General features: G+C 38.3%; 1 protein-coding gene across 6 annotated transcripts in view; it reads right to left on the minus strand.

The window, feature by feature from the left end:
- Positions 1-13,673, minus strand: part of TBC1D5 (TBC1 domain family member 5) — a 318,136-nt gene that overhangs the window by 17,867 nt on the left and 286,596 nt on the right. For 4 of the 6 annotated variants that reach the window (XM_054514222.1, XM_036401348.2, XM_036401358.2 and 1 more), the window contains 2 exons: positions 10,845-10,877; positions 6,994-7,093 (listed from right to left, as the gene is read on the minus strand). In XM_054514222.1, the coding sequence (XP_054370197.1) occupies positions 6,994-7,093; positions 10,845-10,877 (133 nt within the window). The remainder of the gene's footprint in view (positions 1-6,993; positions 7,094-10,844; positions 10,878-13,673) is intronic. The other 2 variants (XM_036401369.2, XM_036401339.2) reach the window with 1 other exon arrangement.

Raw genomic sequence — 13,673 nt, forward strand, 5'->3', positions numbered from 1 at the left:
TGTCAGTGTACTTCAGTATAAGAGAGATGCTCACTGAGCAGCAGGGAGGAAGCAACAGGAATTCACTGAAAGTTGCAAGGAAAGCTGTTAACTGGGTAATGAGGGGCTGTGTAAGCTTCATTATTTTAATCTCCTTTTCAGTCAGACTACTGGGATGAAAGCATCTGTAGGTGCCTACCACAGCTGCACTTTCAGGACTGGCACAGTTGTTATAGAAAGAAAGGAGGCTTGCTCTGAGTTGAACCAGTTGTTTCTGACCTTAAAAGCTACCCTTAAGTGACAAAAAGGTGGTTAAAATCCATGGAACATGAAGAATTACACTTTTATTCTTCATATGTAAAAAAAACCCAACCAAACATATATATATATATATATATATATATGTATCTGTAAAATGACCAGAAGTGACAGTCTGAAAGTAAGTCTGTACAACAAATATTTGTTGTATACTATGCTATGCAACAAATACTTATTTCCCAGTAAGCATTCCTACATTTGATTTAATAAATTTGCTAATGTTCTTTCTTTATATGCTGTTTTTGTAGGTTATTTTACACCATTATTCTGAACCAAATACAGCAATCCCTTAGACTCATGGGCCTGTGTTTGATGTGGCCTTTTATACTGATAGCATTTCTAATCACACTGGATTTATAAACCATGGATTATTTTATTTATGTCCCAAGCATAAGAGAACTCATTTAATGCATTTACTTCCTCAACAAATGCTGAAGTATTTCATTTCAGCACAGGGCAGCAAAATAATTTCCATTTCATTTTATCCCTACAAAAATGTCATAACCTTTCATCTCATCACATGACACATAGTACTATCTTGCATACATTTAACAAGCACTGTGTCCAGATCTATATTGGGCAGTATGTCAATCCCTAAATACTGAGCATTAAATCAACTTCCTCCTCTCCTTTCCCCATTGTAAATGATCCTTAAAATAAAATGCATCCTTATAACAATTGCACTGACTGATAAAAGACGAAGGAAATAAATCAGTCTAATTAAACCTTTAAAAGTGCTATTCACACAACTAAAATTATATTAGCAGCTATATCCTGTAAATTTTTATTTCTTTATTTTAGTATTTTATTCTTCCTTGCTCATGGTGCTTGCAATAATCACAGTGAAAAGGTGGCTTTGAACTGTTTTTAATAAGTCTTCCAAATAATATTTCTCTGGAAGATGTCAGGAAGTGCTAGTGAATATACAAGTGCCAGCACTATTTGATGTTTGTGGCAGGGATGTCCTGTGATCCCATCCAAAGAACTCTCAAAAGATTGGTTTTCATTTTTCTTGCTACCATGATACCATAATTTCTGGGCATTTTGTAAATACATGCAGTTTTTTACAGGCTACCTATGAAAGCTGAAAGCTGACATGCCATCCCAAAGGCAGGATGCTGGTGGTGTTTAGAAGGATGGGAGATGAAAACTTCCTGTTTTCCACGTCCCTTCCATAATCCACAATGGAGGGGCAAAGATGTACTGGAATACTGGTGAAGGACATAGCAACATATTACAGATAGCAGGAGTGAAATTGGAAAATGCACCACTAGCAAAAGCCAACAGCCCTGGATGGGAAGCTCAGAGAAGGATTTATTTGCTTTGGCTTAGTGAAGCCATGATGCTTTACTAGATGTGGGTCAGACCGAAGAGGTTTTTGTGATGTTGCCTCCAAGACAAGAAGTGATTTAAAGACCTGGATATTGAGCAACATATTTCTGAGACACACCTGAATCTCCCTCTGGCAGCTGGTTCAAGTTAAGCAGTAACAGTATGAAGGTGAAATTAATACAACCAGGCAGACTTATGTTTCCTCGGTATAATTGGGTACCTTTGCACATATTTCTAGGGTGTTGTGCAGAACCCTGTGAGCTAACTCTGCAGAACTGGTATGAATCCACAGGGTTTATTAGCTGAGGCTCTGTGAAGAAGGAAAGCAGCTAAATTGCTTCTGAATTTCAGCTAGCTGGGGAAGCAACCTTCTGCATTTACATGGTGCTGCCCTTAAGCAAAAGCAAGTGGGGAATGACCTTAGTTTCTCTACTTTTATAACCTAATAAATTGCCTATCAAAAAAAATAGTTTCTATATAAAGATCTCCATATCCAAGTTAATACTGAACCAATGTTCCTTTAAATTGCTTCTCATGGAAGGACTTCCTGTGCTACTTGTGTAATTACTTGGTAAACTTTCCCACACTTGGAGGTCCAAAATCATGTTGGAAACAAATGGTAGGTTCTTCTGTCTGAGATAGCGGTGATGGATTGGTTCCTGTCCTATATAAAGAGACAGCACTTTGAAATTCAGCACTTTTCTTTCTGGAGCAAAACTGGCAAGTTAATATAGAACCTCCACAATCTCTCATACTGGTACTTGCCTATGGAGGGGGAGGGCTGATACTTCTCCAGGGCTTTAATTCACTTTTTTGTTAAGAAGCTGCACTTTAATTGTGTGCCAGTGTGGACATGGTCCAAACCCTAAAGATATTAGAATAGCAGATGGTGTCAGATGACAGTGTCATTAGCTGGTGTCACCTGAACTGCCATCTAACAGGCTTGAGCCTGGGATGTAGCCTGATTGTTCTTTGAGACACTCCAGACATGTTGAAAAAACACATCAAACTCATTCCCATGTCCAATGTGAAGGACAAGGGAGGAATCTTCCAGCAGATACTATAAGGCCCTCTGAGTGCTGTTTGTGTGCATGTCTCTTAGACATGTTTTTTATTATCTACTCTAAGACATCGTACAGATGTCACATTTACCAGTTACCAGGAAAAAAATCTTTTTCTGAATGCACTTGCTAGCTTGATGCTTTTATTTTCACATAGTGCAAGAAAGGAGGAAACAATCAAAATTCTTCAAAAAAGAAGTAACATTATGACAGGTAATAAAATTGTAATACTTAAATGGTGTATTATAGCTTTCTGAATTATTGAGCCTTGAGGAATTTATGTGCACTAACAGTAGAGTATCTCCCAGAAAGAAAAATGCTTAAGAATATTACCATATTTCTGAAATCACCAATGACAATATTATTTCCTGAAAAAGGCTAGTGCTTGTGAAAAAGTAACATCAAGAAAGTGTATCTGTGATGATGCTGGAGCAGTGATAGCTATGGCAACTATCCTTTTCCACTATGAGCTGAGTAATATTCTGCATTTATTTTGTGAACAAAGCCACTTGACAGGTTTACAAGTTTGGATGTATCTTCATTTCAATAATGGAAAAATTGCACACTGGATTTGTTTTTTTTGAAAGCTATGACAAACTTGTGAAAATAGGTGGGAGAAACAGTAAAATCTACTTCCCTGTATTGCCATTTTACATACCTAAATTTTGACATTTGTCCTTGGAGGTGTTAAAAGGAATTTCCCCTGAGCAGTACTCCAGTGATTAAGGGAGAGAGGGAAGAAAAGTAAAGCTCTTTTAATGCACAACCCTAAGATGGAGAACAAGATCACAAAATGACTTTCCTCCATTTTAATAATGAACCCCCTATTTCTAATTTCTACCCATAGCACTAAGTAGCAATATTTCAGAACCATCATTCATTGCCATGGTAACATGCCCTGATATTACAAGCAGTTAATTATGTCGTTGCCATGTTGTAGACTGTGGGGTTTATTTACAGAAGGAGATAAACATTTAATGAAAGCATCTCTGAAAATATGAACAAAATAAAAACTGCCATTCTGTCCCTCATACTCAAAACAGCATAGATAATTTTATGGTTATTTTGATAATTTCTCAGCTACCACACATCATCTCGGTAATGAAGTAACTGCATCTGACTGTCATCTGGATATCCCTCGTAAGGGAAAGAACCTGAGAAAAGACAGCCAAAAAATCCTCAACTGTCTCATTATAAACCATGAGAAGAATATTCTGTAATTGTTTGATATTGTGATAATTTTGTGGCAAATGATCACTGGATATGCATTTTTATAAACCCGAATTAACATTGTTTTGTTATAACGTGACCTGCAAATGCAATGCATCCTACAAGAAAAAGACTATTGGTTGAGTAATAATGTCTGAAAAGGCAGGTTTACAGCATCAATCTAAAAAAAGGGAGGTTTTTAAGAATAAGCACTCAATGAAATTTAAAAGGCAGGCCCGACTGCTTGACTGACGTATTCATAATTCACAGAAATGTTGTCTAACTCTTTGCTAAAAGAATTAGTTCTGTAAGACTCCCCAACTTTTATATATTTGCACGTTTTTATCAACAGTTTAGACAACCATTAAATATATGATGGTTATATCTACAGTTAGAAGGGCAGAAGAAAACTGAGTACATCAGAGTTACCTGAATTATTCAGCTAAAATGCCAAATGGCAAGAAGTGAATTTTAATATTGTCAAATACAAGGAACACAGGCGGAAATAAACATTTCCTGATTTTACCCACAGGATAAATGCCTCTGTTTAGAAAGCTGTGATTCACTAAATTTTAAAGGTCATAACATATTATCACCTCAAACTATCACTGTATCAGAGAGCCCTAATGTGATGCTGCATTACAAATGTTTAAAAAGAGCAATGCCACAGGAGAGTAGAGAGATGACCTTCCCTGTGCTCAGTATCCACTTTCCTGGGCCCAGTGCTGGTACAGCATGTCCTGATACAATTAACCCACTTGAAAAGACATACGAAAATCCTGAAGAATTTAAAGGAAGACCACAAAAATGATCTGGTCTAAAAAGTAACTCACATAAAATAAAATGTAGTGTTCTACTAAGCGAAGACAGTGCTGAGAGATTATCGCTGCATATAGGCAAGTTAAATGAGGATTTTCAACTTTGTTATTAAAAATGCTACACGAGCCAATAGCTGGGTGATGAAGTCAGAAAAAATCAGCCCAAGAGGAAGAAATAATATCCTTGAAGTTAAGTGTTTGACAGTTTACAAGAGGAGTGATATAACTCATCTGCTCTGCAGTTTCTGAAACAAAGCCATTTTCATGGGTAAATGGATACCTGGGGGACAATCAGATGTAGGAGCCCCTGCTAACTTTTCCCTTTAGAAATAACCAGATATGCTCTTGGGTTTTATTTTGCTGCCCTCCTCTGAAGCCCTGAGCAGTGTATGGACTCTGGAGATATTCCTCAGGGGGTGTTCTATGATGGACCAGAGAATCCATTTTCTGGCACAGCCTGCTGGGATTTTCCACATCAGCAAGAATTGTGGTGGTTTTTTTTTCTCCTGCCTTCATGTGGATCATCTGCTGGCTGATTTGGGCATACCCAAACTCATAAATTTGCTACAAGTGTAGAGGCTGTGAAGGTTGGTGGTGTCTCTGTCTCTCTTGTGCTGTTTATCACTTGTAACTGTTAATCTCTATAGGATATAAACACACCAGTGTAAGACAAGTTTACAAAGTTAATAGTCCATGATGTTGACAAGACATGCAGGAATATTGTGAAGAAGTACAGGGAGTAGACATGGAAGAGACTAGGCTGGCAGGCTCTGAGAGTGTTGCAGGGGTGTCACAATATAGCCAGGACACCCCACAGCCAAAGCACTATGTGGGATGATTTTCCTGGTCCTGTGAGGGTAACAAACCACTCCACAGTGCTTCTGGGAGACCACTGGCCCTAATTGCTTTTATTTCCAATATGTTTGGGAAAAAGAATTTAACTCCTAGATACAATCACAGATCATATGCTTTCAGTTCATGAATCCAGTGCTGAAAGGCAGACTGCTTCAAGGAGCCTTGTCTGGGTTTATTCTGATTCCTGGTGCAGCTATAGTTTGGTGAAATGTTTATGCTTGGAACTGATACCCTTGCTAAACACTCCTTGTCTTCTTTCCCAGAGGAAAGAAACTTCAGTTTTTCTTCTTGACACAGCAATCTTTTCCCCATCATTTCAGTAGCTAATAATTTATCCCTTTGCTTGCTTCTAATCTCATCATTAGTCATGTGCCTTCACAAAAGCAATACAATACATCAGACTAAAGCTGTCAGGGTTAGAGGTTTAGACTTGGCTTTTCAAGGCTGTAATTCCCAACTTTCAAGCAATACAATATTTATAACTTTTCCTAGCTTTGTAACAGTGGCTAGTAAAACACCCACATGAAAGAAAATACAATTACAATATGGTTTTCACATTTGAACTTTCTGGCCTGACAAACTTAGATATCACATGCTTAGTTCTACCTACTGAAATCTTCAAGTTTAATTTATTTTGCTCAAATATTGCAGGCCATAAATAAATCTTAAAATTATTGCAGTTTTGCCCTGATTTCTCAACAATGGTGCTTTTTCACATAACTAAATATACCAACATTTAGAGTTCAGCTCAACATCGTTTAAAACCACCACTTTTATCAAAACTTGATTAAAAACATTTATGCTTGATGTGAGAAATTTTTTTTGTTTACTTTCTCTTGTTAGATTTGTCTTGGCAATATGTAGGCAGAATTTCAGACTGGAGTATTTGCAGATTCTGCTCCCAATGTATTGACTTTTATCTTACTATATTTCTTCTGTTCTGAGAAAAATATCAAACTATCCAGCCTACAGTAACATTTTAACATATCAAAGGTAAGCATAGATTATAAAAATGTTACATTTAATGGAAGTATATGAAAATTATACAACTATTACTACACACATCAAGTATCACTGTGGAACTGTTGAACTGCAAGTGGACTTCAAGTCTGTAAGTTCACATGGTTTGAGCTCCAACAAGTCTCTTATAATACAAGAAATCAAAGACATCTTTGCTAAAATGCCTCTACTTCTTATTAGTATCATCAGTGGCTATCCTACTCCCAAGCTTAAAAGTGTGACAGAATAAAGACACAGAGGCTGGCAGCATCTGTTACAACAACTGAGTACATCAATTCAATCTTTATCATGGCTTATAAAATAATATGCACTGTACTACATAAATATTGTTTTAGTTCTAATACAAACACTGAAAGAGCCTTTGCAAAGATTTACAGGTTAATTCAAGGTACTGCACTTACCAAGATGCGTGTTCATCATCTTTGCACAATATTTACACATGGCTTCCAAATCGTTTAGTTGTCCTTGTAGGAATGAAATCTGGGCCTCTAATTCCTCCTCCTACAATGAAGAGATTATTAGCATTAAAACCCCCAAAATTTCTATAATGCAGACTGAAAGTAGTAGGTTAATGCTTGACATGCTCAGACCTCTTTTAACTTTTTCTATTCCTTTGTTCTTGGAAAATTTTGTCACCTCATGGAAATAGGGTTTGGTTTCAATCTCTCAGTGTTTAATAGTACTACTCCTTTTTTTTTTTCCTAAGGAATTAAATAAAAATCTATCTACATTGACCTCAGAAAGGTTAATGATTCAGGATTCTTTTATAGACCACCTACCTGGTTTCACTTGTGCAAACACAGCACTGGCTGAAAAAACTCAACAAATGTGAAAAATTTTAATTTCTTTTAGAGTCATTTCCTCAGCTATTCCTTCAAAACCCTTTTTTTATTTTGAATTTCAAGAGACATATTTCATGAGACCTAGGATTGCATCTCAAGGATGCATTACTGCCATATATTTTGGCACACTTATTTTTGTAATCATCCATCATCCTCTATCTGTATTTAATCCCTACACTTGTCTTCACAGCCAACTTCACTTTTAGACACTATCATACAAAATATTTAAGTGAAAACTATTTTTAACACACATAGTATAAAGCAGTTACTCTAAATTACCAAGTTAAGGTTAAAAAAATATGCATCAAGCATAATTTAAAATAGGAATTAAAAAATTGATTTTAAAGCCCAAGAGAAGCATTAGTACCCAGCTATGGATACATGCCCTGTCTAAGCAATGGGAACTATCTCAGCTAAGAATTCCTCTTTGAATGTGTTTGTTTGCTGGTTTACAAATCTATCCGGTCTTGACTTTGAAGACCATACTACAGAGAAAGGTCACCACTCCTTTGGAAAAATTCCTTCAAAGCTAAGTCATAAACAGTATTAAGCAGGCTTTTGTTTAAGTATGCAATTGAATTAAAGATACTTTCAGAGAAAGCCAAAGTAACTTTTAGCTCCTGTTTTTCTTTGGAGCTTTGCAGTTCTATCACAGTCTTGTTTGATGGAGATCACGGAGCATTAGAGAGAATTACTTTTCAAATGAAAAAAAAACCCAAAACTGATCAGCAAGTATAAATAGAATGAGTCAGTCTTGATTTAAAGGTATAAGTGATATTAATCTCCATCAGAAACAAAGTCAGAACCAAGTAAAGGAAACTTTGCACTAATATATCATAAATCCAAAAGCAATTGATGAATAAAAAGCAACGTAACTGTAGCATTATCACTTTATCACTTTTTGCCTACACGCCTTTTCCTTGCACCTAATAGATATGAAATATTTTTCCTTGCTATTTCTTTATATTATATACTCTCACCTTTTTCTTCTTATCCTCATACTTTGACCACTTAGACCTCAAAGGGATTTTTGCCAATTTAGAATTGCTGAGTGACCTCATTCAAAGTCTGCAGTTCTGTCACGGCCTGTACAAGCATATCTGCATTGACATTTCTATTCAAGAGATGTTCCTGCAGAGCACCTTTTCTAGTACAAACAGCTATTGACTGCAAGAAATAATCTACCATAAATTTTAAACTACCATTGGCACTGCAAGTGCAGCTGTAAGATAGAGAAAAGTGAAAATATTTGAGTATTCTACTATAAAATACACAATCAAATTCTAAAATCATTAGCCAGTAATTGAACCCCAGTTTATCTCCTACAGGTGAATAAGAAAATTTAACTTCTTGTAATAAATATTTCCATGTCTCCTAGACTATTTTTTTTTATTTGTACTTGGGAACTGCAATAAATTGATCTTGAAATGCTTTTGGACAGCTGAATCCATCCAAAAAGAGTCTGAAACTGACCTTTTCAGTTATACAACAGTACCTCTTCTCTTGGCAAGTGAGAGCAGCGCTGATTAAACTACATCCCCTGTTCTTTCCGCTCACTAGGAACCAGCATGGGGAGGAGCAGTGTTCAGCTGACCCAGCAGGCACAAAGAAGGGAACTGTGGTTAGGGAGTCACAGACAGTGCAAGACGTCTCCTTTCCAAGTGGGAAATCTCGCACAAGGCTAAATGAACTTTGTAGTTCCTCACTTATTTGGCAACTGTGGGAAGGGCACCAAGGAGTGCAATGGGATGGGCAAACAGGCAAGACATTGAACTTGGCACTTGACAGACAAGAGACCCAGGGCTGTTTGCACAATTAGACAACACCCAAATGGTGATGACTTGCAACAAGTAACCTCAACTTCTGCTGTCACCAGCGGCGCTGTAACAACCTCTGTGCACACTCTGAGAGTGAGATCCCTGATGGAGACTTTGCTCTGTTGTGGTTCCACAGCAGCAGGTGAGGAGTTGTAAGAAGAGGCAGGTGTGTTTATTGCATTGGGGTGACTGACAGGTGATTGACAAGATCTTTCCAGGTGTAAAACTTTATGCAACAGAAAGGAAAGGTGCAACTGAGGCAAGATACAGTGGGAAGAAGGCATGCACTGATACGAGGGACGGAACTGTGAACTTGTGACTTCTGGCAGCAGAAGGGTAAGAACAAGCTCCCTCAGAGGAAGAATTCAGGCTGGACACTTTATCAGAGCACTACCAAGGGAAAGTGATGAGTGACAGTGTGTGGCTGGTGACTCTCCAAGCCTGACTTGTCACCTAGGGAGGTTTCTTGATTGTTTGGAGCCTTCCTTTGTGGTGTTACAAAAAACTGTTTGGGGTCACCTAATGTTCTGACTTTTTTCCTGCTTATTCATGCATTCACCAAAGACAGGGTCATGTGAAATCATTTTAGTTCAAAAGTGACTGTAGGGCTCCTGAGCAAGGGTGAAGGGGACAGGAACCCCTCTGGTGTTTCTCTTCAATCCTATGGAAAAAGGGAAAAGCCTGGAGAGCAGCAGGTGTACAAGGGAGCCCACATATGATTACATACTTGCTGGCATTAGCTGGGCTTCAACTATTTTGCTTGTGGCTCCCAGTATGATGAGGACAGACAACTTAGAGAACAGGTCTACCTGGCAAAGATGGGGAAGAAATCTTTGTGAACAGACTTGCTAATCTAGGGGGGAGGACTTTGCCACAATACAGGGACCTAACCCAGATATACATGAGGAGTTGGCACATACAGACGGGGTAGGCAGAAGGTCCACTCGGCTGAGTAACGAGCTTCTTAATGAACTGAAATGGGAAAAGCACATATGGAGGTGGAAATGGTGGAAATGGAGAGCACATGTGTGGAAACAATGGCAGGAAACAAAGGACAGGCACACAATCATTGTTTGGGCACATGAACAAAACTAGGAAGGACAAAACCCCATCTGGAGCAAAAATTAATGGGGGACATTAAGGGGTAAGAGTAATCTTATACGTATGCAGAGCAGCAAAAGGAGATTCAAGGAAAATGGTCTATTGCTAACTAAGGGAGATAAGACAATGACACACGGTACAGAAAAGGCTGCAGCACTTGAATCCATTTTTGGAAGTCACTTAGGCCAACTCTCTTCCCAGACCCCCACCTGTACTGTTTGGGGAGGAGAGGAATGGCTGTGGAGGGGGGAAGGGCATAAGATGGGGAATACCTGAAGAAGCAGTGTGTGTTCAAGCACATGGGACCACATGGGATACACTTATGGGTGCTGAAAAAACTGACAGGGTGATTGCAACACCACTGGCTACCACCTGTGAAAAATCACTGCTATTACAGAACATCCTTGATGACTGCAGAAAGGTTAATTTTACACACATACTAAACAAGAGTCAGGGAGGGTATCTAAGGAACTATACAATGGCTGGCCTCACCTTAGTCCTTGGAAAAATCGCGGAGCATGTCCTCTTGGAATCAATATCCAACATGTAAAGGACAAGACAATAATCAAGAAAAGTCAACAAGGATTTACCAAGAGCAAATCATGCTTGACCAACCTGGTTGCCCACTATGACAAAATGACTGAGCATGCAGATGAAGGGAGGGAAGTGAATGCAATGGAGTTTTACTGTAGTTAGGCTTTTGACACATTTCCAAAAGCGTTGTCACTTATAACATGATGAAGTATGGGCTTATTGAAAGGACTGTAGGTAGGCTGGATTGTTCAGAATCCCAAGCTTAAAGAACAGAGTCAATAGCTTGATGTCTAGTTGATGTTTGGAAATGAGTACAAATGGACTGTTATGAAGACACTGTTCGGTTTCTTCATCAATAGCTCAGATAAAGAGACAGAATCTACTCAGTAGATTTTCAGAAGATACAAAACTGGGAGGTGTGGCTGCTGTTCTGACTGGTGGAACTTCAACTCACAAACACCATGAGACACAGGAAGCCTAGGCAAGAGAAGCCTTTCTGAGGTTTCTGTTTTAGAAATTTTTGTAAGCGCACAATTCTGCACCTGAGAAGAAAAATCCCAATGCACCCCTGCAGACAGGGAAGGAACTTTTTGTTTCAGATCTGCTGAAAAGGAAATGGAGGCTACAGCAGCTGTTGAGCCACTAAGAGATAAGTTCTCTTATAATGAATAATGTAAACAGTTGCACTGAGTTACATTATGAGCAATGTGGTCAGCAGATCCAGGAAAGCCATTACACCCCTTTCTACTCAGTGCTTGTGAGCCCTTGCCTTTAATAACACTTTGGGCCTGCAGTTCAAAGACATTGAGAAACTGGAGAGGACCCAGTGCAGGGCTGCTGGGAAGCCTACAGGTCTGGAGGAGAGGCTGAAGGAGCAGTGCTTGTTTATCTTGGTGAAGAGGAGCTCAAGGGGTATCTACTGGGAGCCTGTAACTACAAGAAGTGACAAAGATGATGGAATCAAACTCTTCACAGATGATACAGAAGGCACTGTGGCCCCAAACTGCCCCTTGGAAGGTTCAAATTGGTCATTAGGAAAATATTCTTCATTAGAGGAGCAGCGCAGCACTGGAAGAGATTACAGAGGAGGTAGATTCTATTCAAAGTCACTGACCTGACCCGGTGCTAGTGACTGTCTATTCCAAGTAGCAGCTTAAGCAGAAGTCTCTTCTGTACAACATTTCTAAGACTAATCTTTTCACAGTGCCTTTCAAAGATTGCTCTGTACAGGTAAGCAGCTAAATCATAAATCCCCTCAGGAAAAATGACCTTTTTCAGTATTCTAACATCAAATTCTTTAGCAGTATTAGATGAAACAACTGATTTATGGCCAGCATAGTGCAGATGCTCTCATATACACTGCACTTTCCTCTAAGTGCAACTTTTCATTGTGCTAGCAAAATGAGTAGCCTGGATACCATTTTTATTTTGTGTACATATAGCAGTGTTGATTTGAGCTCTCTTATGCATGAACAGAGACTTATAAATTCTTTGAACAGGCCAAACCTAAGTCAGGAGAAGTCCAGTAGGGTCTGGACCAACCTTTCAGCTGAAACTGCCCCTTCAGCTGGCCTGACACACACAGCACCAGAAACACGTGAATGATTCCAACTCATTCAACCAAAATACAAAATCAGTGTCAATTTACCAAACAACATGTTCTGTAAAGCTCAATATTTTCTAATACTGGGAGCTGCATTATGAGGAAGAGTAGCAAATCAAGCAGCAAATCAAACTAAGGAATCACTGCATCAGACATAGGAGACCAAGATCTGCAAATTGACATATGCAATCTTGCAGAAAAACAACTTAATACTTTCTGAAAATTCAGCTCCAGGGTTCTTAAAAAACTATGAAACACCTTCAACCTCGCAGATGATGTAGAACCTTACAGATAACCATTAACATCTGGAACTTAACAGGAGAATGAAAAGGGAGTAATTTATTTGTGATACTACATCGATTTACATTTCACTAACAATATTAAGCAGACTAGAATTTATAGATCCAGTCAAATCAAGATTCTATTTGAGTGCCTTCATATATACATCTCTTGACTATTTTCCTAGTTTTGCAAGACTGAATCTGCAAAAAACTTGACTTACATTTATGTTTCTCATATTTCTCTTTCTTCTTATCCACATATAGAACTTTGCTTATATTGTTACATTTCCTTTTTTTTCCTTTTGCCATGAGAACTAACTCCTTTATGATTAATTTTTTGACATTTCTTTGCTATTTCCCCTCCGTTCTATGCAGTTCTGGTACTCTCCATTTGTCCAAAGCTTGTTCTTTTGTTTTTTATTACCCTTCCTTTCATCTATCTTCTCACCTTTACAAAGAGAGCTATGGAAATAAATTTTTATATCCTTCCTTTTCTCCTGAGCTCATAATGAGATCAGCAATGCTTCCCCATGCCCCATTTTCCATCAAATTTTACTGCATCAGGAAAAAAAATGGAAAGTGGTCAGTATAGTCAAGAACAGAAACTTTTACACTTTTGGCATTGTAATCCTTTCCCTTTACAGCTCATGGCTTTACATGCTGCAATATGGTTTGCAGACATGGGTAGGGGCACTAGAATTTGGTATCCTTTACAAGGTCTGATGACCTACAGTTTTGGAAGGAAGCCACTCTTTCTTAAAATTGCTTTTATCAGTTTAAACAAATTTTCTCCCAAATAAATGACGTGTAGCTTAACACAGAATTATGGAAAACGGATAAAAACAAACACGGAAAATCAGGACTGTAATGCCTTTCTTTCACAATACCATTTAGTTTTCAGTC

The sequence above is a fragment of the Molothrus ater genome, chromosome 1 (genome assembly GCF_012460135.2).
Source record: "Molothrus ater isolate BHLD 08-10-18 breed brown headed cowbird chromosome 1, BPBGC_Mater_1.1, whole genome shotgun sequence".
NCBI classification, from domain to species: Eukaryota; Metazoa; Chordata; class Aves; order Passeriformes; family Icteridae; genus Molothrus; species Molothrus ater.